The sequence below is a fragment of the Typopeltis vanoorti genome, chromosome 12 (assembly GCF_054136105.1).
Source record: "Typopeltis vanoorti isolate ZY-2024b chromosome 12, IOZ_Tvanoo_1.0, whole genome shotgun sequence".
In the NCBI taxonomy this organism is placed as follows: domain Eukaryota; kingdom Metazoa; phylum Arthropoda; class Arachnida; order Uropygi; family Thelyphonidae; genus Typopeltis; species Typopeltis vanoorti.
This window is the reverse complement of record NC_143560.1, coordinates 62,554,556-62,580,000: the sequence shown is the minus strand read 5'-3', so window position 1 is coordinate 62,580,000 and position 25,445 is coordinate 62,554,556. Positions and strand designations below refer to the sequence as shown.

The window sequence follows — 25,445 nt, the reverse complement described above, 5'->3', positions numbered from 1 at the left end:
CTTAAACCATAAGCATAATACAGTGTGAATGGTTTTCATTTTGAGTGGGGTATCATCCAGTTTAATAAGGCCTCTGCTGTTTTTATTAAAAACCAAGGTGAACAGTAAAAAGTCAGCTACCGGAACAAACTCTTCCTCAAACAGAATGAAAGATAGGCACCACAACATAAGAAGTATCAAGGAAAAGAAGTGGCACTAGCTGAAGAATTAGAGAAGTGTCAGGTTGATATAATTAGTTTTACTGAGACAAATCAGGTATTTGGGAAATATCCCCTTAGCCAAGCATAATGTTGGAGGAAGCTATTCAGGAATGAACTAATATAGACAGGAATCAGAATTCATTGCTCAGTGTAATATCACACTTTGCTTATTAGTAATCTATCTAATAAGTAATCTATTATTAATTAATCTATTAATAATAGATTAATAAGATAATAAGTAATCTATTATCTTATTAGTAATCTATCAGAAACCATGTTTAGATTCCAGCAGAAAGTCTTACGTTTTGTCCTTTTCTTCCAACCTGCAACATGAGTGATGTTTTCAGAATTATGTCAGACATCATGGGGAGGTCAATCATTTCATCATTTTGAGAGTATTAAATATAGAATAGACAGCTGAATAAGCAAAACTGCCATGTGGTGCAAAGTCAACTGAATAAATTCAAATGGAATACAAGAGAAATTAGTCAAAACATTAAACTAGTTTTTTTAGGTACAGTATTTAAAGCAATTTTAATGTTTTGACTAATTTCTCATATATTCTCTCATATAAAAGGTTGGTCGATTGGTAGAGCCTCTGCTACTAATGCTCAGTTAAGTAAGTTTCAGTGTGGTTAGTAGTTGGAAGGGGACTAATCGTTCGATGATGTTGGCACACTCTCCCTCGATGAGTCTTTGGACTCCCTAGAGGTGTTAAATTATAATAATAATAATAAAACAGTTTTCAAAGAAAAGACTAGATACTACAGATAAGAGTGTTCTGAAAAAAATTAGAGGAGTGGACAGGTGGTATCAATTGCTTCTGAATCACTGAAACAAAATGAGAGAGGAAAGTAGCAATCTAGGTTTGCTGCCAGAATAGCAAGAAAAAAAAAAAAAGACCAAGATCAAGGTGGATTGATACAGTTAATATTGCCTTAGTGTGATAGTATCACTTATGTGATACTATCACACTATCCTGTACTTCCCTTGAAGGCACATGACAGAAGCTGACAGAATATCATGACAGATGATATCCTTTACTTGAAAAGAATATCATTTCTTTTCAAGTAAAGCAAATTATGAAACCTGGTATGAAAACTTATATTTTTACATTAGTCAAGTTAAACAGCATAATAGTAATGTACATATAGTACTGTATATTATTATATGATAAGCTAACTATGGAATAAGCAACCTTATCATATTCACAACCCATTCTGGCAATGCATTTCACTTACCCATTACTGCTATCCATGTAAAAAAAAAAAAAAATCTTCACTCTCACTATTCACTACATCTATATTATTAACTTATTATCTATTTATTTATTATGAAATGTTTTATTCAAGTTTTGTTTCTAAAATACTTTTTTTTCTCTTTAAAGCAATATGAGAATCTTGGTTAATAGAGGATGGGTGCCCAGAAAAAAGACTATGCCTGAAACAAGATTAGAAGGGCAGGTGAATTATATTGTTTATTAATTATATAAAATAGCATCTTTCCTTATATAAACTTGAAAAGTAAAGATTTTTTTAGAACAAGTTTTTTTTTATACATCTTGCTCGTGGACTGTAGCTGTTCTGTTGTGACCTTGTTAAAATTTTATACATGGTAACTTTGTTGTAATGAATGCAGAAATAATGAGATCGTGGCTGTAATGAGCAAAAAAAAGCCATTAAGATTTTAATTTATGCATAATCCTTTTTATGATGAGCATACTATATGAACATACCATACAAATTTTAGTAACTATGCAAGCATTCTTAATTGCTTGGTAGTTCTTGGAATACTGACTTCTTGGAATAAAAAAAATGAAAGGAGTGCCTTAGCTTTTATGACCACCTGCAATGGATTACGAGCTGGTTTATAAACTTATTCGTATCTTTGGAGATCATCCTCTCACTACCTACCTCTCCATTGCCTAGCCTCCGACCTTCCTCTTTTGCTTTTCCCAAACACTACCATGACTGTAAAATCAGTTAAAAACAAACCCTTCTGCCAGAAACATGCTACTGAAAGAAAGTGTCTCTTGGTTTGCAAAAAAAATCAAAATTTTTTGTGAGTTAGAACATGATGGAAAAAATTTTAATGTGTAAAAAGTTTTTTTTTTTTTTGTCCTCTTCAACAGTATCGACATTGTAGAAGAATGAAGATGTTTATATATCAGCAACGGAAAACAGCATAACCAAAACAAAAAATTTAGAAAGTTGAACTTATCGATATCAATGAAGTATTGCTTTAATGATTTACCACATGAAGAAGCTGGATTCTCATTAGATGGCCTGATCTTGAAGGCTAAAGTGAAAAACTTTGCTAAACAATTTGGATGTGATGTTTTGTATGTAACAGTGGTTGGCTGGATCAATTTAAAAACTGACATAACATCCACATCTTTAAAGGTACCTGTGGCATGTGAATCAGAACAATTGTCTCTCTCTCAAAAGTTTGGGAGATTCTCATTTTATGTAAACATCAAAAATAGTTTTAATATCATTTATTAATGTATTAATATCTAGCTCATGGCAACCAATTTTAATAGGTATACTGATTGTTGTATGTAACTTGTATTTCTTCTTCTTCGTCTATGATATGTTTTGCTTTTAAGCGTTGAGATTTTGCCAAAGAGATTTCCATGCCGTCCTTAAAAGGCAAGCTTGTTCTTTTGCTTCTTTCCAGTTAATTCCCTTCTTTTCCAATTTTTCTTTAATTTCCTTTTGCCAATCTTTCCTGGCCCTGCCTATGTTTCTTTCTCCTATTTTCTGGCTTTCATATACAGTTTTTGCTATTCTTCCTTCTTCTATTTGAATAAGATGTCCAAACCACCTAATTTGGGCTTGTGTTATGAATTGGTTCAGAGGTGCAACTTGAAGGTTGTCTCTTATAGTTTGATTTCTTATTCGTTCTAGTCTTGTTTTTCGCACCACTTTACTAAGATATTTTATTTCAATTATTTGTAGTTTATTTGTGCTTCCTGTTGTTAAACACCAAGACTCACAACTGTATGTTAATGTTGGTACAAACACTGAATGGTACACTGCCATTTTGGTATTCTGGGTAACTTCTTTCTTATCTAGGAGCAGGCCTCTCATTGCATAGAATAGGTTTGTTCCTCCAGTTATCCTGTTGTTAATTTCTGTGTCTCTAGTCTACCATCTTTTTGTATATATGATCCCAAGTATTTAAAGGAGTGGACTTGTTCCAGTTGATGGTTCTCTATTTTTATTGTGTGTTTTGATTGGTTTTTAGATATGATCATTGTTTTAGTTTTATTTATATTTATGGTCATATTCCTTTTCTTTGTTTCTTCATATACCAAATGTTAACATTGTACTGCAAATCTTCAGCTATTCGCTAGAATCACTACATCATCTGCAAAAGCCATGTGTGAAATCCTGGTTTCTTTCAGTTTCTTGTATCCTAGGTGGAACTGTTTTGTTTTTGTTTGGCATGTCTTTAAAATTTCACAAATCATTACTATTATGAAAAGAAGAGGGTTGAGGATACAGCCTTGCCACACTCCTACATTTGTTTCAAATTCTTTTGGTCTATTATTACAGGTGCTTGCATAATTTTTATTACTTTTGTAGAGGCTTTGTATGGCTACTATTAAGTTATCTTGTATCTTGTTTTTCTTTAATGTTTGCCATATTAAGTGTCTGGGAATTCAGTCAAAGGCCTTTTCAAAATCTATAAAACATGAATGTAGTTCTTTTCCATATTCCCATGTTTTCTCTGATATTTGTCAAAGACTGAAGATAAGATCCTTTGTGCTTCTGTTTTTTCGAAAACCATATTGCATTTTGTCCAGTGTATCCTCTGTTCGGTTCCTAAGTCTCTCTTCTAAAATATGGGCATACAATTTTCCTGGAATGTTTAAAAGCAAAATCCCTCTATGATTTTCACATTTATGGTTATCATCATCATCATCATCAAATTCCTGCCATGTACCCTCAAGGGGTGTACAGGATATGACAGTACTACATGAAAAAATTACATCATTACTAACTTCCTATCTACAATTTTCCTCCAAATCGGTCTGTTACTTGTCAAGACTCCAACATTATCAGATCTTATATTTCTATTGTCTAAGGCACTTTGTACCGTATCAATCCACCTATATCTTGGTCTTCCTCTGGGTCGTTTTCCTGCCAACCTGGCAGAGAACACTTGTTTTGCTAATCTTTCCTCTCCCATTCTATTTAAGTGACCATACCATCTGAGATTAGCTCTGCTAACGCATTCCTGGATGCTGACAATGTCAAGTTCTTTCCTAATATCCTCATTTTTAATATGATATTGCCATTGATGCCATCTGTTCACGCCTCTAATCTTTCTCAGGACTCTCATATCTGCGGTCTCTAGTCTTTGGTCAAGTGTTTTACTTCTGACCCAGCTCTCAGATCCATAAGTTAAAATTGGTTTGAACACAGTCTTGTATACAGCTAATTTAGTGTTCCGACTAATTTCTTTCTTATTCCATATGAATTTATTCAATTGACTTCCCACGATACCAGCTTTGCTGATTCTGTTGTCTATTTCTATATTTAGTTTACCATCTTCAGTAAAAATTGTGCCTAAGTAGCTGAAATGTTTTACTTGTTCCACAGGTTCTCCATTCACAACACAGTTGACATTTTCAATGATTCTGCCTATTTTCATTGTCTTTGTCTTTTTATTGCTGACCTTCATACCATATCTATTACAACAGCTATTCAATTTAGTCAGAGAATCTTGCAGACTTGTAGCGGATTTATTTAGAAGTATAACATCATCCGCATAAAGCAAAGAGCTGACATTAACATCTCCAATTTTGATATCAGGTTTAATACCACATTCCTTCATAATGTGATCCATATAGATAATGAATAACAGAGGGGATAATGTACATCCTTGTCTCACACCAGATTTAACATTAAACCATCTTCCTGTACTTCCTTCAATTCTAACTGCTGACTCACAACTCAAATAAAGACTCAGTATTGCTTGATATAATGCCCCATTGACACCATATAACTGCAGCGTATTGAATAGCTTCTCTCTTGGCACCTTGTCATATGCCTTTTCCAAATCGACAAAACTTAAATACAGATCTTTGTTATATTCCCATGCTTTCTCGACTATTTGTCGTAAAGTGAAGATCTGATCCTGACAGCCTCTATTTGGCCTGAATCCAGCTTGTTCTTCACCAAGCTTTTCTTCCACAATTCTTCTCAACCGTTTCTCAAGTATACTTGCATAGATCTTGCCAGGAACACTCAGTAGGGAAATACCTCTGTAATTCTCACATTCAGTTTTATTTCCCTTTTTATATATGGGTACTATGAGAGCTCTACTCCAATCATCGGGAATTCGTCCCTCTGTCCAGGCTTTCTGAACTATGCAGTGCAGCCACTGTAAGACTCTTATACCACCATACTTCAGCATTTCTGGTCGAATATCATCTACTCCTGCTGCCTTTCCACATTTCAAGCCTTTGATGGCTTTTTCTACTTCAAGTATGGATATGTATTCCTGACTGCATGCCTGGTCAGTGTTTTTTATCACTGTGCTGTCATCACTGCTTGTTTCATTTAGCAGTTTTTCAAAGTAATTACTCCATACTTCAAGGATATCTTTTTCTCCTGTTTTCATTTCACCTTTATCATCTCTAATTCCTTTTACAGCACTCTTTCCTCCATTCCTAAGCTTCTTCAACAACCTCCAGAATATTTTTCCACCTTCTTGATATTTATTTTCTATATTCTTGCCAAAGTCCTCCCATGACTTTTGTTTAGCTAGTTTTACACACTGTTTAGCTTTCTTACATTTGTCTCTGTATTCTGTAAGAGTAAAAGCTGACTTATTTGCCAGGAACTTTTGATATGCTTTCTTCTTTTCCTTCACTGCCTCTTTAACTTCCTGTGTCCACCAGGGAGTTCTGATTTTTTTATCTTTGCACACAACCTCACCACATGCCTCTCTGGCAGAATCAATCAATGTTTCCTTCAGAGTTTGCCACTGAATCTCCAAGGTTTGATTCCTGTTCTCAAACTCTTTCATTTTCTTTTCAATAATATTTCTGTATTTTAGTCTACAGTTTACATCTGAGTGCTGCTCAACTTTTATTCGCTTTAAAACTTTCTTACATGTTATTCTTTTCAATATGAAATTCAATTTTATCCTGCTCAAGACTAAATAGTGATCACTTCCAATTTCAAATTCTCTGTACACTCTGGTGTCCTGCACCAGGGAGAAAACATCACTATCAACAATAACATAGTCAATGAGACTTTTCTTATTCCTAGCCTCTTCTCTCCATGTGAATTTGTGCACATTTTTATGTTGGAACATGGTGTTAGTAATAACCAGTCCATGTCCTGAGCAGAAATCCAACAGATATTTGCCATTATTATTAGCTTTGCTCTTTTCTCCAAATTTTCCCAAAATATTTTTGTATGTCTCACAGTCATTTCCTACTCTACTATTTAGATCCCCAACAAGGACCAACTTTTCCTTTTTCATTGTGTCAGTTGCTTTTTCTAAAGCCTCAAAAAATTCCTCCACTTCTACCTTAGTAGAACCTTCTGTGGGACCATAGGCACAAATAAGTCTCATTGTCCAGTTCCCCATTCTCATATTTGCCCACATTACTCTACTTGAGACTGACTGCCATTCAAGAAGATTAGCCTCGTATTTTGTGTTGAATACTATGGCTACTCCTTCTTTTCCTTGATTATTATTGCCTGAATATAACATTTTGTATTTATTGCTCAGAAAGATCTCACCAGTTTTGGTCTTTTTTGTTTCAGTCACCCCTATTATGTCGATCTGGTACTTATCTAATTCCTCAGCTAGCTCCATTTCTTTGCCATTCAGGCTTCTTACATTTATAGTACCGATCTTTAACTCTGGTGATGTTGAGTTGGGGTTTGTTTTCAGATTTGTTCCAGTAGCTGACTTTTCGCTGTTCGCCCTGGTTCCCTGGCGAAAACAACGGGGGCCTTGTTTAACCGGGCGACGCCCCAGCCAGCATGAAATTTTGTCATGTTGTACCATCATTTTTTTATTTTGGTTTAACCAATAAGAATACAATTTGGTCGGCTAAATCCCAAATTGCCAGCCCATCCTCGTTCGTTCAGTATCAAAGTAGATACCCAACAGGGTGCACCACGAGAAGGTGAGGATTGGACATTAGGTCAGAAGCCCTGGTCGGTTCTCTGCATTCCTTTAAAGGCTATGTGGAGGTCTCCTCTCAGTTATACAGCTTTGACCCTTAAGCACCCCTATATTTATGGTTATCTCCTTTCTTAAATATAGGGATTCTTATTGCTACTTCCCAGTCTTTGGGAATAATTTTCTTTTTCCATACGATATTGAATAGATGTAAAAGAAATTTTATGACTTTCATTCCTAAATGCCTTACCATTTCTGGTGTTATTTGGTCATGACTTGCTGATTTGCCCAGTTTTATTTTATTTATTGCTGCTAACAGTTCATTTTCATGAATTTCCTCACTTTGATCATCTTCTATTTTGCTTGCATGTCTTGTGTCCTGTATTTTCCAATAATTCCTGGAAGTACTGTTTCAACCTTTCCATGATGTCTTCAGGATTTGTGAGTAACTTTCCATCCTTATTTTTGATAAACTTTATGGGGCATTCTTTCTCTGATCCCATTTTCTAAAAACGTTATAGAAAAGTTTTTGGTTTCCTTTAAAATTTTGTTCTAAAGTATGTCCAAAGTCTTCCCAGCATTTTCTTTTCTCTTTTTTCACTGAGGTTTTAACTTTATTTCTTTGGTTGTATAGTTCTCTATCAACTTGCAGCTTTGATGTTATATCTCTCTTCCACAATTGCTTTTTCTTTTTAATTTCTTCATTTAGTTCTTCAGTCCACCAGGGTGTTTTATGTTTCTTCTATTTATTATTTATTGATAACCACAAATTTCTTTGCTTGTTTCTAGAAATGTTTTAAACCTGTACCATAGGCTTTCTACATCTTGGTCTTCATATATCTCTTTTTCTAGTTCTTTTATCTTCTCTTCTATTTTACTTTTATACTCAATGGCTGTTTCTTCTTTCTTTAGTTTGTAGTTCTTTATCTTAACATTTATTCCCTTGCTACTTTTTCTACAATTTTCAACTTTTATTTTGTGTATTGTTTCCAATACAAGTAGCCTTCGTATAACACAGTACTTATACAACATGGTTTGTTTCGATATAATACAGTCTACAGATTGTAGTAACCCTTTATCTTTTCATATATTTTCACCGCGTGACTTAAAAATCAAATTTTATCTTCGTTAAATTTGCATCTACCCATATCGCTTGTGTAGTTTCGTTTCTTTATGTAGTACTGTTTCTTTCATATTTCCCGGCCGTCCCGTCGTTTTAATAAAAATGTCAATTTTGGCCCGTTTTTAATAAAAACTATAGATATTCCCTTTTTTGCTGTAGCGTTTTTGTTTTGCCTGTATGCTAACCGGTGTTTATTGTTGAAAATTGTTGAAAATTGTCTTCGTTTTCTGCCAAGAAAGTACATTAAAAATCATAAGTGTGTTCTTCTCAAGCTGAGCACTTTAGTTTCTGGTGAGTTACATACAATAGAATGCTTTTTTTTTTATGTAAAAATTTTATTTTTATAGTAATGGCCACTTATAGGACTTTTGCGATATGGTTGAAAACAAAATTAGTGAATTAATTGATGGGGGAAATGGAGGAACTGGTACAATTAATAGATGACGTCGAACCAAATGTGGGGAGGGGGAGTTCTGCCAAAGATTCTGAGTGATGAATCCATTAAAGAATTCAGTTTAAAGAAATTAGCAGAAGGATTGGACTTATCAAGAAAGTTAGGAAGTTATTTTACAGATAATGATCCCTCAATTTAGCGCTCCAGAAAATTCACGAGACAATTGGATATTTGTTTAGCTCCATATTATGAACTTAATAAAAAATTGCAGCATAGTGGTAAGTGAGTTCTTATTACTGACTTCTTGATAACTAAATCAGCTGAAGTATGCAATGAGAATTATACAAATGATGTCCAAGAGATTTTGAGTGATGATGTACGGCCACTCATAAATAAAGAACATCTACGAAATGTTCGCTTTGAAGACAGTGATGATGATTAAATTATGCATTTTATTTTGCCTAAAACATTTATGCATTATGAGCAATGAAGTTTACATATAATTTGTATTTTTATAAATTTATGCTATATATTTTGTTTCATCGTTTATGTTTTCTTAACTTACATGAATTACCTGAATTAAATAAAAAAATTTTTGTTGGATATGTCATTGTTTATATAATTTAAAAAAAAAACGATTTCGGAACATAACCATACTTTCTCTATGTGATCTGAGTCTCTCAAAACGCGATTTATATAATGCGGCATTTCTGTGGAACCTAACATCCGCGTTATTACGAGGGTTACCTGTACTAACAAGTAGTGGTCACTGCCTATTTCAGGACTTCTATAGACTCTTGCTTTTTGTATACTTCCAGTAAGATCTGCTTATGATGGCATAGTCGAAAGGCAACCTTAACCTTTCTTTTTTGTTTCTGTGACTGCTAGCAGATTCAATCTCAATTTTTTAGATTCATCTATTAATTCATTTTCTTTTCCATGTAAGCTTTTAATTTTACATGTTCCATATCTCATGTACCTTTTTTCCTACTTTGTCATTAACCATTTAGATAGTTCAGCTATCTCTTTGTTATTTCTTTTAATGTGTGAAATTTTAAGGTGTGTAAGGGATTAGCCTTCAGCACCTGAGTCTGGTAGTGGGACTGCCATCTTCGAGGCCTCCAGACTGGCCTATGAGAGAAGTGCTATCCTGTTTGTCCACAGGAGGTATTTTATTTCCCTCCTACCCTTCATAGTAAACTATGATGAGCATTCCCCGATCTGCCACCAGGAGACGTGCCTGATGGGGGTTACAGGTGTACCCACATGGGACCTTGTATTTCTGTTCTTTGATTTGCTTGTTTCAACACACTGGTATTGTACTGTTATTTTCAGTACAAAATATCTGTACTTTCATTAAAGTTAATTACTTGGTTATCATGTAATTTATTGTTTAAACAATCCTTATGTCAGTTTTTATTATTGTTTTTTTATTATGGAGAAATAAACTGTTTAGTATTAAGGTATGGTTTGAAAATTATGGACAAATAAAGATCTGCTTTCGCCTTCCCAACTGAAGTTTCCAGTTGGGATGGATCTTCTTGACTGCAGTTATCCTTTTCTTGTATAGGTTTAGATGTTTCTGGTGATGTTAACATTTTTTTTGCCATACTTTGCTTTTTCTCATGAGTAGTTGTTTTATTCTACTACTCTGTTTCTGACAAGTGGTTCTCTGGGTTGAGGTACCAGTTATTGTGCCACTGGAGGCATAGGGATATAGATAAATAGAAGTTGTACATGATTCCATTTATGTCACTCTTGATGATCTTTGACAAGTCGTTTAGTGAATCTTTGGGAATATTTGGAAGTATTTCCTGCTTGTCTCTGAAAACATCTGGTGTGAGCAAATTTGAGGTGGCCTGCTGACAGCATGCATATTTTTCCAATAACCAAACTGTATCTTGTTAAGAATCCTCTGAGAAATTGATGAAGGATTTTTTTCTTTGAGGGGTGGGCATTTAATACCATTACTTTCATCAGGTCTAGTGCTTTCGGAATCACATCTGGGTGATATAGGCTGCCATCAATATCCTTTTGTGGCACTCTTTCTTTCTTTCTTTTGTGGCACTATTTGATTTGTGCCCATGAAAGTGTAGCTGATATACACTTATGTTATTCCTGCTACATAGGATACATCACTGATATATTTGGATAGTATGATCTTTGCAATCACCATCACCATCATATACTTTTCCAAAGGAGTGTTTTCTTTAGTAACAAAAATAATGTTGGTATGGTTGGTTGCCCTGAGGTGTTATTCAGTCTGAGGTTTCCTAATATGGTATCATATTAGAAAATTATCAAAGTGTGAAAGGCAGCCCTTTAGTTGACAATAAGGTTTTAGTTTTTGCTGCTACGTTAGTAGTGAAATAGTTAGTCTTGTCCTTGGTGTGAAGTGGCAATGATCTCTGGTTTCTTGTTCAATTGAAGTAATGAGTCTTGCTGCCATAGTCACTAATTCAATCACTTGGAGCAAGTACTTTAGGTGTCCACCAAGAGATACAAGATGAAACTATAGTATTTGAACGAAAGACAGTCTAACATTGCTAGTAGCAAAGATAAAATTGTCCCATCTAAAACTTTCTTAAATCTATACATATAATAGCTTTCTAAATAAATAACGCTCAAAGAAATGAGAGTTATGATAATGTATAAAACAAAATAATGCAGGAACATAAAAACACATGACTTCACACTATTTCAATAGATATATAAATAGTTATATTTTGTGTCAATTGCACCCATGAAAGGTTGGTAAACTCTATCAAGTTTAGTACTATTCACTAGAAATAAGTTTCACTATAGACAAGTGAAATATTCTTGGAGCTTTGCAAGACCACCTCCCTGCTTTAAGAAGACATTCACAGATATCCATGGCATAGAAGAATTCAAGCCTACAGCCTGGTTAGTTAGAGAGCAGGGATATTATCCACTCACCAAACCAGGCCAATATATATTACCTTTGTTATGTAACTCCCATCTGCATATTTATTTTTATTATACTTTATATATATAAAAGTAATATATTTTTATTAATATTTTATTTTTTTACATAATCCAGAAAACCACTCGAGTCCAAACATGGAACTTTTCGAGCCATTTCACACCTCAGTAAGTAGGGGCTGGTCTCAAACTGAGTGATGAAATTCATCTACCACCCAAAGACAATCACAAACCTACATGCATATAGCAGGATTCAAACCTGTATCTTGGTTGGTTGGAGAGCAGATGTGTTACCTCTTTGGCCAATAGGCCAGCCACATTGGAATTTGGCCTCTAGAGGACTGTAATGAACCAGGTCTTTGATAAGGAGCTCCAGAAAAGAAGAGTGCTGCTTTTAGTGGTAATTGGCGATATTCGTTACATTTTAGTAGAATATTGTTTATTTTTGAAAGCACTTAGCCCAACTGCAAGATTGTGGAGCTTCGTGAATTTGCTACTTTTTTTTTCTTTTTTTTTTTTTAAATTGAATTTTGAAGCTTGCCTTTAATAAAACAAAATGGAAGTACAAACAAGAAATGTATGCCATGCAGCATGAAGATCAGATATAATTAACAATGTAGATTATTGGAGAGGGGTTCAATGTCATGAGTGTAACATGTACATATAGCGAAATATGAAAGATGTGTTTGTAGAGTGACTGAACAGGAGATGGTCGAAGGTATGGGTTGTTGGAAGTGTGAACTGTGAGTTATCAACAAATCTGAAACAGACTGAAGGCTAGTGTGAATGTGGGTTCAAAAGACTGCATGAATAACAGAACGAAAATGAGCAAGACTGTGGGAATGAAAGAATGTACAATGAAGAAATAATAGACATTTTGGCAGCGAACAAAAGTAGGAATGAAAAAATGGAAGCAAGCAAGAGTGGGGAAGTGAAAGAAAGGAATATCAGAATGAGAGGAGTGTGACTGTGGAAACAACGGATAGTGAAATTTGCCAGAAATTAAGATTTGAAAAACAAGTTGTTCAGAATGAGAAATGAAATGAGGAATATGCACATGATATTTGAAGTTTTGGCAAAAACAAATGAAAGAGTACAAAAGGAGAGAATGAAAGAAAGCAGAGAAAAAGATGTGATAAGTGACTCGAGAATAGCAATGTATATGGAAATTCCATTATTAGAGATGTGGTTAATGAGAGAGTCCATAAGGACTGTTTTTCAGGAGGAAGAATTAACAAGATAATTGGTGCTTTGGATATGAGAAATGAAAGAGCAAAAGACAGAGAGAGAGAGAACAAGTAGCGATTGTGGGAACAAATGATTTGATTGAACATAAGAAAAATGTAAGGATGAATGTTGGAAGTGGTGATGAATGTGTGTATGGAAATGATCAGCATAGAAATGTAATGGCCTAGGTAGTTGAATCTGAGATCTATAAGGTAAGTTGTGATAAAGATGATTGGACATGGGTAAGACTTAAAAGTGAGTCACTGTGTTTATTTCTGAAATGCTATAATCATCGCAAATTGAATTTATTTACCTAAAAATTTTTGGAATAAGTGAGACATGGTTGGATGAAGATATCCTGATAAGAATTGAAATGGAAGGGATGATGTTTTTCACGAGGATAGAGAGTGGGGAGTGCTGATGATGATAGCGGGTGAATTAAGTCCACATATGGTAGACATGAAAGAAGGAAATAGTGGTAATGGTTTTGAGGCAGTATTGTATGAGGTGAAGGTTGACAGGAAGAGGTATTTAGTTGGATGTTGCTATAGACCAGGGAATGTGGAGAAGGTTGATGAAGAAATGCATAAGCAACTTGGGTTAGTGAACAAGTGAAGGGTGATCATTATAGAACACATATGGTAGACATGAAAGAGAGAAATAGTGGCAATGGTTTTAAGGCAGTATGGTGTGTGGTGAAGGTTGACAGGAAGCAATATTTAATTGAATGTTGCTATAGTCTAGGGAATGTGGAGGAGGGCAATGAAGAAATGTACAGGAAAACCTCGCTTAACACGATTAATTAATCCATCAATTAATGAGCACTAAGCAAATACAATAAACAATAGGAATAATTATAATTCATCCATCATTTAGCATAAATTTGGAAAAAAATTGGCAGTATAAGATACTGTAAATTTCTAATATCCTCTATATTAGAGGATAAAATCATCAAAATTAATAAAAATCGATTGCTTAAATTGTCATTTGATGTGTCAACGTTTAATTGAGCTACTTTTTTACAAAACAATTAAGTAAAGATATTTGAATCGTGCTTGACCTTTTCATCTTCTCATGCAATTTGCAATAGCTAGTGATCAGTTTATCAAGATTTCGGCAGACTTTGAAGCTTCATTCCATATTAGTATCAGCATTAAACAAAATTTCCTTAGCATGCTCAATGTGATTGAAAACACTAAGTTCTTTTGCAGTTAGCTTCTTAGTCATAACATTCTCTTCTTGTTCACAGTGCTTCTTCTTCACATGCATGCATGCTGTTCTTCTAGTTGAAGGAGATCATTCTCGCTTAACTGTTCTGCATGGGAATTGAGCAAGTGTCTCTCACATCTTCATTATCCAGTTCATTAAATCCAAGTTCTTTTCCAATTGTGCTGATTTTTTTCAATAATGTTAGATTTTGGATTGTATGCACGATAAACTAACATTGGCTTGAGTTTAAAGCCTATGCATTGCCTCCTAATAAAAGCTTAAAAATAAAAATAAAAGACAATCTTTAGATACTTTGTATCCTGGTTGAGATGCTTCAGTTTTAGCTAGGAAAGTGTTTGTTGGCATATGCTTCCAAAAGAGACCAGTTTTGTCGACATTGAATATTTGCTGATCGTCGTAATTACCCTTTTGAATTATCCTTAGCAATTCTTCAGGAAACTAGCAGATTCCACAGTTATTCTTAAGTTATATAGTCCAGCTCAATTTTTAAAACTGTCAAACCATCCTAAACTTGTAGTAAAGCTTTCACATTCTTCTTGAAATTTGGTCTCTTTCAGTGAGGTAAAAATATTGAAAGCTTTTGCCTGAATATTCCATGTACTGAGAGGTATTTCTTTTTGGTTACAATCCTCAATCCAGAGTAATAGAAGATGCTCCATCTCGATCATTGAATGGCTTCTATTTTGGTGAGCTGTATGCTTAAAGAACCAGTAGCAACCTTCCTTGTTCTTTGTATTCTTTGCTCTTATTTAATATAGTCCAAACTGTAGACTTGCTGTATCCCAGGTCTCACACAGTCATTGTATTACTAGCGCTACTTTCATATCTCTTAATAACTTCCAGCTTTTCTGCTTGCTGCAGATTGGCAAAATTTAGGTAATGTAAAATTTCACATGATGTAAAAAAATGTGCTAACTGATGAATCTCTAACTAAAGCAGGAAATAGTATTTTCACTTAATCACACTAACTAGTTATCATGCATATCGAATTCGCATTAAGCGAGGTTTTCCTGTATGAGCAACTTTAGTTAGTGAACAAGGAAAGGGTGATTGTTGTGGATGATTTTAATTATGGTAAGATAGATTGTAAGAAAGAGATAGCATTTAGGAATAAGGAATTTCTTGAGTTCTTGAGAGATAACTATCTTAGGAAGTTTGTAAAGCGAGACATGCAAGGCTCGAGAGTTTTTTAGATCTGATCATTTCATAGAGGATGTGATTATGAGTGGAGAGTTGTACTTCCCTTCGGTTGGTAGGAGTAATCATGAACTGATGACAAATGGTTGTGACTAGCCATAAAGATTTCTGTGAGGAAAGGATGTATGGTGAATTATAACCTGGATGGCTGAGTGGTTAGCATATTCACTCTCCATCCAAAAGGCTGTGGGTTCGAATACCACTGTGGGCATGGATGTTTGTGATTGTCTGTGGAAATACTAGTGGTGGTGGTCAGCAGTAGATAGCGTTGGTGTAGTTGCGGTTGGTGGATTTGAGTGGTGGAGATGGAGAGTTGTGGAGTGTGTACCCTGCCTCAATGAGTCTTTGGACTCCCAGGAGGTGTCACTTAATAATAATAATAAGAGTGGCAGTTATGACAAGCTTAGGAGACAGCTTGAGGTATAGCATGGAATGAGGAGTTGAGTGGTAAGGAAATAAATGTTGTTTGGGAAGTGACAAAGAAATACATAACAGCATCAATGTGAGAATGTATTCAGGTAGGTGTAAAATGGATGAATGAGGAGCTTAAACATGAAATCTGGAAGATGTCTGAAATCTGGAATGGCGACAAGCAAACTTGTCACCCTTGTCTTACTGGTTTAACAAGAGTTTGTAACAGCACAAGTCCCAAAGAAGGAATAAAATTGTTCTACTTCATAAAGGTGGTGATAAGGCTAAGGCTTTAAATTATAGACAGATCTGTATATTTGGAATTGTAGTTGAGGTATTGGGGAAGTTGGTGAGAGCTATGATACAAAAGTGGGTTGTAACAGTGGTATTCTTTGTGCTTGTCAGCATGGGTTTGTTAAAAGGAGGTCATATTTTACCATTTTGTTTATGTACTATAACAAGGTGATGTTATAAACAAGCGAGATGCACATACATTGGTATGTTAGATTTTACAAAAGCTCCTGATAGATTGCCACAAAACAAGTTGTTAAATACATTGGGTCAGATAGGACTGGATGCTAGATTGGTGACTATCTGCCATATAGGAATTAGAAAGTTGTGTATAGGGATATGCTATCCCAAAAGAAAAAAGTCACTAGTGGTGTGCTATAGAGATTTGTTTTGGGGGCTATTGTTGTTTAACTTGTATATTAATGATATTATGATGGATCATAATATCATTAATATACAGTTGTTGCAGAGGATGCAGAACTCAGAACTGGGGAGAGTGATATGGAATCAAGTAGATGTTGTGACCTTACAGACAGACTTGAATAGATTGTACAAGTGGGCAGCAGTATGGAACTGTCAGCTCAGTGTGGCAATGTGTAAGGTTCTGAAATTTGGTAGCCAACAAGGGGATGTAAAATATACACTTGGTGGGGAAATTTTGGAGATAGTTGAGGAGACAAAGAAACATTGGAGTACTGGTGGACAAGGATCTAAAGTTCAGGAGTCACATTGCACAAGTTGTGAAGTCATCACATCAGATTACGGCAGTGTTGCGGAGGACCTTAATGTGCAGAAATAAAGAAGTTATGATTATTGTATAAGACCTGATCCACCCTCTTATGGATTATTGTACACACATTTGGTCCCCTGGTTTGAATGGTGATGAGGATATATTAGAAAGTGTCTAGAGAAGACTGGCTAAAGTTGTAAACTTGGAATGTGGAATATGAAGATAGATTGAGGGAATGCAATTTGCAGAGCTCATGAATAGAAGAGGGGGGATATGATTGAGATGTTTAAGTTGGTAAGGGATTGTTATCAGGTTAATGTGGAAGAAATTTTTATAGAATGGAAGAAAGGGTAGAAAAAGGAACCATCCCTGGAAACTGTATAAAGAGGATGTGAACAAGAGCATACAAAGGAGATTCTTTGCATAGAGAGTAGTTTATGAGTGTTGGTGATGCATTGCATGACAGTGAGGTGAATGTAGTCACAATGAATAAGTTTAAAGCACAGTTTGATAAGCTTTGTATGTAACAGTGTGTATCTCCCATGATGAGTCTTTTGATTCCATGGAGGTCTAGTATAAATAATAATATGTTGCTTAATACCAGTTGCATTTCTTATTTTCTTCATTAGTAAGCAGATAAATTCTGAAATATAATAGTACTTGAGAATTTGCCTTGACCAGAAGTCATTTTATAAGAAAACTTACAAAAAAATAAAATAAAATAAATGGTGTATCACATTCTGACTGTACTCTAAATTTACGGTTAATTTTTTCACTTAGTTGAGTAGTATATTATACTTTACAAAAAAAAAAAAAAAGAAAAAAGTTTATTCTTCTTTTCATCTATGTTGAATTGCTCCATCTTTGCTACAAGTTGCCTGGTGTTGTACTACTTAACCAAGGTAAGATAGTACAACACTATATATTCAGTCCTGAAGATATTTTCAGGTGCAAACTTTGTTTGCTCTCACTGGGATAAAGGATTAAACTAAATTTATTATTATTATTTCTTTTCATCTATGTTATGTATAAGTAACTTCATGAACTAGTTTTTGTGCAGTTAAAGCATCTTTATACTTTTTGCCATTCTTTCTTTATGTCCATTTGACTTCATAATATAGTTTGACTGGGATAGTACTTTTTTTGTAAACCAACAGTAGGCATATGCTATTAATAGAGTTAACTCAGTTATATCTACAAAGGTTTTCTAGCAAAAAAAAAAAAAAAAAAAAAAAAAAAAAAAAAAAAAAATTCCAAGAATAGCTGGAATGCATTGATTGAAGTGTAGCTCACTATAACGTAAGGAAATACTGTATATGCTCCCTATGAAACATATTCTCACTACTAAAATAACTATTGGGCAGCATTGTATTTCCAAGAAACCTAAATTGCATATATCTCAGTAATATGAGTTAGATATTTTGGAATATTCTTTTTTCAACTTGACTATTATTCCATGTACTGGTCTGGTTACACTCAGTGTTTCTATCTCAGTTGAAAAATAAAAAATCTAGTACACAAAACATATTGGATTTTGTTAATGTATAACAGAATAAATACACATGTACAGGTGATAAATACTAACTAAATTTATTAACTATAATCTTGTAATAATCAAAGTTTGCTCCTGAAGTATCTTCAGGACCGAGGCAACTCATGGTAAAGGTGGGCCAAGCTCTCATCAACGGCCTTGCCTACTCCTATATGAGAATAAAAGGTGTTAGCTGATTTTTTTATTTTTTTATTTGATCTTGTAATAATCTTGCTATTCATGCAGGATTCTACAGTCCTGACTGTGCCCTGTATGAGTGCAATGAAGGAAACCAGCTGAAGGTCTCATGATGATGGTATCCCAGAGTGAGGCAGCTAAATTTGTTGAGATTTGGAGTACGTTGTAATGCTGAGACAGATTCTAGGAAAAAATATATGCCAGAATTACATGCCAAGTCTCAACAAATTTGGCTGCCTCACTTTATCTAAAATCTGGAAGACTATTGTCATGAGACCTTCAGCTAGTTTCTATCATCACGCCCATGCAAGGTGCATCTTAGTACCTTAGGATTCCACCATTCATACTCAGTCTGTGTTTGCCTTTCTATCCCAGTATACCTGCATGCATGGGCTCAGCTAACCTGTGTATATAGAAGATATTGCTGGGGAAAACTTTACAGTAATTTAAAATTATCTAGTATTGTGGCATGTAATAAATTTAGTTTAATCCTTTATCCAAGTGTAAGCAAACAAAGTTTGCACCTGAAGTATCTTCAGGACTGAGGCAACTCATGGTAAAGGTAGACCAAGCTCTCATCACTTGTCTTAGTATCTCCCATAATGCAAAGCACATCTCCTTGCAGACATGTATAATGTTATGCATTAAGGGAAGGGCCACTTCCCAGACTGGTTTCGATCTTTATTGAAGTCTAATCAGTGAGAGCCAGACCCAGAGGTGGTGATACTAAGGTGGAAGTAATGGAGAAGTCATATTTACCTATGCGAGTTGCCAAAAGGTGTCTCACCTTATTATTAAATTACTCTGGATTTAGAGAAAGATGTTGGAAATTTTTTTGCACTTGGTTAGACTATAATAAATTTAGTTTACTCCTTTATCCAAGTGTAAACAAACAAAGTTTGCTCCCGAAGTATCTTCAGGACTGAGGCAACTCGTGGTAAAGAAGGACCAAGCTCTCGTCACTTGTCTTAGTATCTCCCATAATACAAAGCAACATGTCCGCAAGATTAAATCCGAAGGATTAAACTAAATTTATTATAGTGTAACCAAGTGGGAAAAAACTTCAAATATATTGTTGCATGTGTATGACTAAAATCTATAGAACACTGTACACTTTTAAAGTGAAAAGGATCTATTTTATAATGGATAATTGGTGCATGTAAGTTAGTTAACTATATTAAGTACTTTTTACAGAAAACTTATTGTGATTTATGAGTTCATAATTATTGATCCGTATCATCAGTTTGGTTTATCTGAATTTACAGCTGAAGCAGCTTAGGCAATGAGGTCATTGTTATTATGCCTGTTAATTGCATGTGTTCTAAAGGTCAGTTTGCCTGCTTTGCAGGATGAAAAACCCAAGTTTCCGAAAGGAAAAAACCCTGCCACTTATGAAGGAGACTGGCTAACTCACCTCAGTTGAAAACCCCAATCAAGGTTCTTCACATCTTAGAAAGAATTCGAACCCATGTCTATTCAACCAAAGGGCATCGTCAAAACCGACTGAGCTACAGATGCTCATGTCATCAGTATTGCAGTGACATATTTAAAAATATGCTTGTTTTGTATTTGCTGGAGTATTTAATCTCTTGAATTGCTCCAGCATAAATATTTAGGGATATCATATCCCTGAATATTTTGTGATGCTAATGAAAAAGAGAACCCAGATAAGTCCAGTTTGAATGATATATGTATTCTACATATGCCAAAGAACAAAATTTACTTATCATAGAATTCTCAAAAGACTGAATCAGATTTAATTACAAACATTTATTATCAGAAAGATATTAAGATCTTTCTGAGAAGTCACTGAAATTGAAGCATTCACAGTGATTATATACTGTGAATGCATTTTATTTCCATTGACATGAAAAGAGTGTGAATATTTTTTTTTATAAATTAATATTACAGTAAAACCCCATTTTTGCGTTCCCGCAATTTACGTTTTCCTGCCATTTACGTCATTTTCTGTTGGTCCCATCTTAAGACCTATTCTTATGATATATTGTTTTCCCGCCATTAACACCTTGATGTTGACGTTATTTCCTGTGATTTGCGTTTTTTCTCGGGTGACAATACTGATTTTCGAATCGATTTCTGTGGAAATCTCTGCATTTCTGTTCCATAGGCATTGCTTTCGGCTGTAGTTTTGTTTCCATCATCACGGTGACTGCATGCTTGCAGCAGTAATGTAGTGATGAGCGATACCATGATTTTTCTGCTACGTAATTTAGTGTGTGAAAGTTGCTTTCAAGTTTCTTTTTCATGTTAGTAACATGGAAAAAAAAAAACAGAAAATGTATTTCTGTAGAAGAAAAGATTGCAATTCTGTGCCGTGTAGATTGGCATGCTGGAACACGTGAGCATTAAGCAAAAGATCTTGGACTCTCCGTGTCCACTTTGAACACAATAGTAAAAATCAGGTCAAGCATTGAACCCAATGCAAAGCAATCTGGCGTTATGTCAAAAAAAAAAAAAAAAACGAAAAGCAAAAACAATCAACAATTAAATATTTTTTAAATAGATAAATGTAATTGTAAATTTATTTTCAGTTATTAAATTTTGTAATCTAGTATGTAGACTTACATGCTAGCAGTAAGTCATCTTTTAGCCTTTTTTTTTTAATGTTTTTTTTACATTTCCTGCTATTTACACTTTTTTCCATCAGTCCCCTGAAAAGTGTAAAAAAAGGGGTTTTATTTCATATTGTTAGTAAAATTAATATTCTATCCATCAAATTCACATAGTATTTCAATTAATTTGATAAAGGTTTGCACAGATTTACCTGTCTTTATTTTTGTAGATTGCAGATGAAATACATTTGACTGGATTAATCCGTCTCCCAGAAAAAGTGAGTTATCTGATTTTCTTTCTTGCTTTTTTTTCTTAATAACTAGCATGTGATATTACTATACTTGTTTATATATACACCATCTCACTTATACCCAGACTATGATCTATCAGCTTACTTCCTCTGTGATGATGTGGGGAGGGGGTGAGCGAGCAGAGGTATATTCCTGGAAACTCAATCCCATTTTTCCTTGCAAAACAATCATATCAAAGAACACATAGCACACATAATACACTTTTTCCATAGCCTTAGTCGTTTTGAGATAATTCATACTCCCATTCCAAAAAAAAAAAAAGCCCAAAATGATAAGTATATGCTATTCAATATAAAAAATAAAATAATACTAAATAAAATAAATACTTATATAAGTATAATTACAAAGTTAGCATTCTGCATTTATTAAGGATTTTTCACTTAATTTTTAAATTATTATAAATTGAAACTTTATTATTAAATTATTATTATTTGAAACTTTATTATTAAATTTTAATCATGTGATTAATTTTTTTAATTAAAAATCATTAATGAAATGCAAGCATTCTAAGATAGAATAGCTTAAGTGGAAATGTAGCTGCCCCAATGTTACTAATTCACAAGACTATTAAATCTGATTGTTTTAGTTATTAATTAAATAACTTCTGAAAAAATATATATATATATATTGTAATGAAAACATATCTGGATATTTTTATAAGCCAAGATTTTTGAAGGATTTTTAGTACAAATGTATGATAAGGCCAAAAACAGTATAAGATTGAAAATAATGCAAAAAAGTTAAAAATCTAAAATGCATGAAGGGGTAAATTGATATAAATTAGAATATGGAATAGCAAGAATATGAATGTAATTCAGCAAAATATTAAATTATGAAATAAAAGTGAATATAAAAATATACAAAATATATAAAGTGGCTAAAATGCATCACTGCAACCTCATAACTACTGTAGCTTTCTCTTTACTTCCTCTGTAAGCTGATGACAAATTACTTAGAATGACCAGCATGTCATCATTACTGGCTTGTCATGTATGTTACAGGTTTTTTGTTCTTAGTCTTTTTTATACATATTTACACTCCTGTTTATTTCGTAATTTGAAATGAACAATGTGTACTGATATTTGTTTTGGGAAGTGATATTGCATGTAATAGTTTTCACTAAGAAGGGACATATGTGTAACTGAAGTAGGTGATTATAACAGACTACATGAGAAGTTTTCAATTTGAAGGAAGCTATAAACTGCATCTCATTGTCAGGAGAATTAATTTCAGGAGAGTTAAATGGATGAAAAGATTTAAAAGCATGAGCTAGATAAAAACAAAATGCTATATAACCTGTATTGTGTGAAATGTAATGATCTCCCATTATGAGCAGTACAAAGAACAGGCTAGATGAGTGGCAATCATAGTGAGAAAGTTGAAATCAGACTATGAAAAGAAGTTGGCTGAACAAGTTTAAAAAAATGTGGGAGAATTCTTGCACTATATAACAGAGAAGTAAAAGGAAGAATGATTATCATTGTATGATGACTCAATAGGTTAGTAAATACAGATGAAAAGAAAGTTAAATACATTGAAAATAGCTGAGTTATTAAGTCATCATTTTGGTAAAGGTATATGTTCCAGACATACCCATTAGTCATCCAGCAGCCAAGATGGATCTAGACGAAAATATAGAGATGTTAAAAATATTGCAAGAGCTTGATGCTAATGCAGCAGTGTGTTTGGATGAGATATTAGCATGCATATTAAAGGAGTATGTTGGAGAATTAGCTTTGTCCATAACCTTGTTTAACTTGATTCTCAACAATGAAACACATTAATAATGAGTGGAAGAAGGGCAAGATAATTCCATTATACAAGGCTAGAGCTAGCACTCATGCAGCCAATTATGGACCAGTCTGTATCTCTGGAGTAGATGTATTTAGAGAGGTTAGTGAGACGTTGTATCCAGAGGTGGATAGATAACATATTGGTCTTTTTATAGAAGACAGCATGGTTTTGTTAACGGTAGGTCTTGTTTTACCAATCTAGTCATTAACTCTATTACATAGTGAATTTTGTTCCTCTGAAGAATCTTTAAAGAATTGGAAATTATTAAAGATACAGCCTTATTAAATGGATACAATCCAAAAACAACTCAAAAAATCATCAGCCACTTCCCTGCACATCAACCCAGACAAGAAAGAAGCCTGTAGGACTCTTATAACATATATCAAAGGCATCTCGGAATGTCTGTCAAAAATTATAAAGAAATACAAACCCGCTGCCACCTATAAACCAGTCAACCAGATCCACAATTTGCTACCTTCTCCAAAAGACAAACTCTCATCTGTGATGCTATCTGGCATATAGGAAGTTCCATGTATGATGTCTAACTATGGACAAATAGGAAGATCTATAAGTAAACATATTTCTGAGCATCAAGACCACATCCGTCTTATCAAACCACACAAATCTGACCTTGCACAACATGGAATTGTAAACCCTAACTATAGGATCCAATGGAAAAACACCAAGCTGCTACATAGATCCTTATATAAACATGAGCATTTATATAAAGAAAGTGCTGAAGTCTTACATCAAAGACCCAATTGGAACCATAATGACTGTCTAACTATCCCAAAAGTCTGGGAAATTATTATCCTCAATTGTATAAAATAAATTTATCATATATTTTAATTTTAATTACAGCCTCTTTTTTTTTAAGTCCTCAAACACACTACTATACACATAAAAGGATTCCAATGTAACCGTGTGCACTAGCTGTTCCTTTGAATGTAATTCCTAGTATTTTTTGTAATAACTGTACTGATGATGTATTAAGATACTTAAGATGAAATATCTACATGTTATTAAAAATTTAATTACTGTAGTATACATATGAATTTTTAGTTATCAATCTAGTCATGGTTTACAGTATAGTGACAGTTTTTTCCCAAACATCATCCATTCCCATTATCCAGAGTTGGATAATGGGAATAGATGCATAATGATTCTTTTAGATTTTGCCGAGGCATTTGAAAGAATTCCACACAAGTGGTTATTATATGAAAAAACTATAAGGAACATAGAGAACTGACTGGACTTCTTAGTCTCCAATTATTACTCTCCCATACTAAGTATTCTGGATCTTGAATGAATGAATGAAGATGAGTTGGCAAGCTTGGACTTAGATGATCAAACTGTATTCTATATTGGCCAAAACAACTATCAAACATGATAGGAAAACACAATCAGATATCATGTTGGCTGGGCATTGTCCAGTTATACAAGGGTTTGCTGTTTTCATCTGGGGAGAATGACATAGTACATTTGTACCTTGGATGGGCTAAGGATTTTTTTTTCCCCATTTTTATTAATTTTATTTATTTTTACATAGTCCAAAAACCTGCTCTAGAGACTAAATATGGAACTTTTTCAAGCCACTTCAGACCTCCAATAAGCGAGGTGGTGGTTCACACTGGACGATGAAATTCATCTCCCACCTAAAGACAATCACAAAAATCCATGCCACGGTGGCATTTGAACTTGTGACCTGTTGGTTGGAGAGCAGGTATGATAGCCACTCGGCCAACCAGGCTGGCAAGTGATAAATGTAGACCTTGCAAACTTGTTAATTCTTTCTCAATTTTTTTCTCAACTCTTTCTCTGTTTTTTTTTTATTTTTGGAAAGATATCATGAAGTTTTTATGAAAATCTGCATTTTGAATGCTGTACTCAGATTTTATTTATTTCATATATATTTCTGTATGAAATATATATGAAATATCATATTACGGTATTTAGATTCTTTTTTTTTCATGAATGAAATCAAAAAGGGTCTAATAATTTTATAAAAGTATTGCTAACTGTAGCATGTTCTGTTGTACATAATGTTTGATTTCTTTTGGATTGTTGTATAGAAGGGAAATAAAAAACTCTGCCCTTCATTTTAATGTTAGTATTCACCACCAGTGTATAAAATCA

General features: G+C 34.0%; 1 protein-coding gene across 1 annotated transcript in view; it reads left to right on the top strand.

Moving 5' to 3' along the window:
• Surf1 (surfeit locus protein 1) overlaps positions 1-25,445 on the top strand; it is a 152,456-nt gene that overhangs the window by 84,974 nt on the left and 42,037 nt on the right. Inside the window, exons 5-6 of the mRNA XM_090401424.1 lie at positions 1,588-1,663; positions 21,434-21,481. Of these exons, the coding sequence (XP_090257550.1) occupies positions 1,588-1,663; positions 21,434-21,481 (124 nt within the window). The remainder of the gene's footprint in view (positions 1-1,587; positions 1,664-21,433; positions 21,482-25,445) is intronic.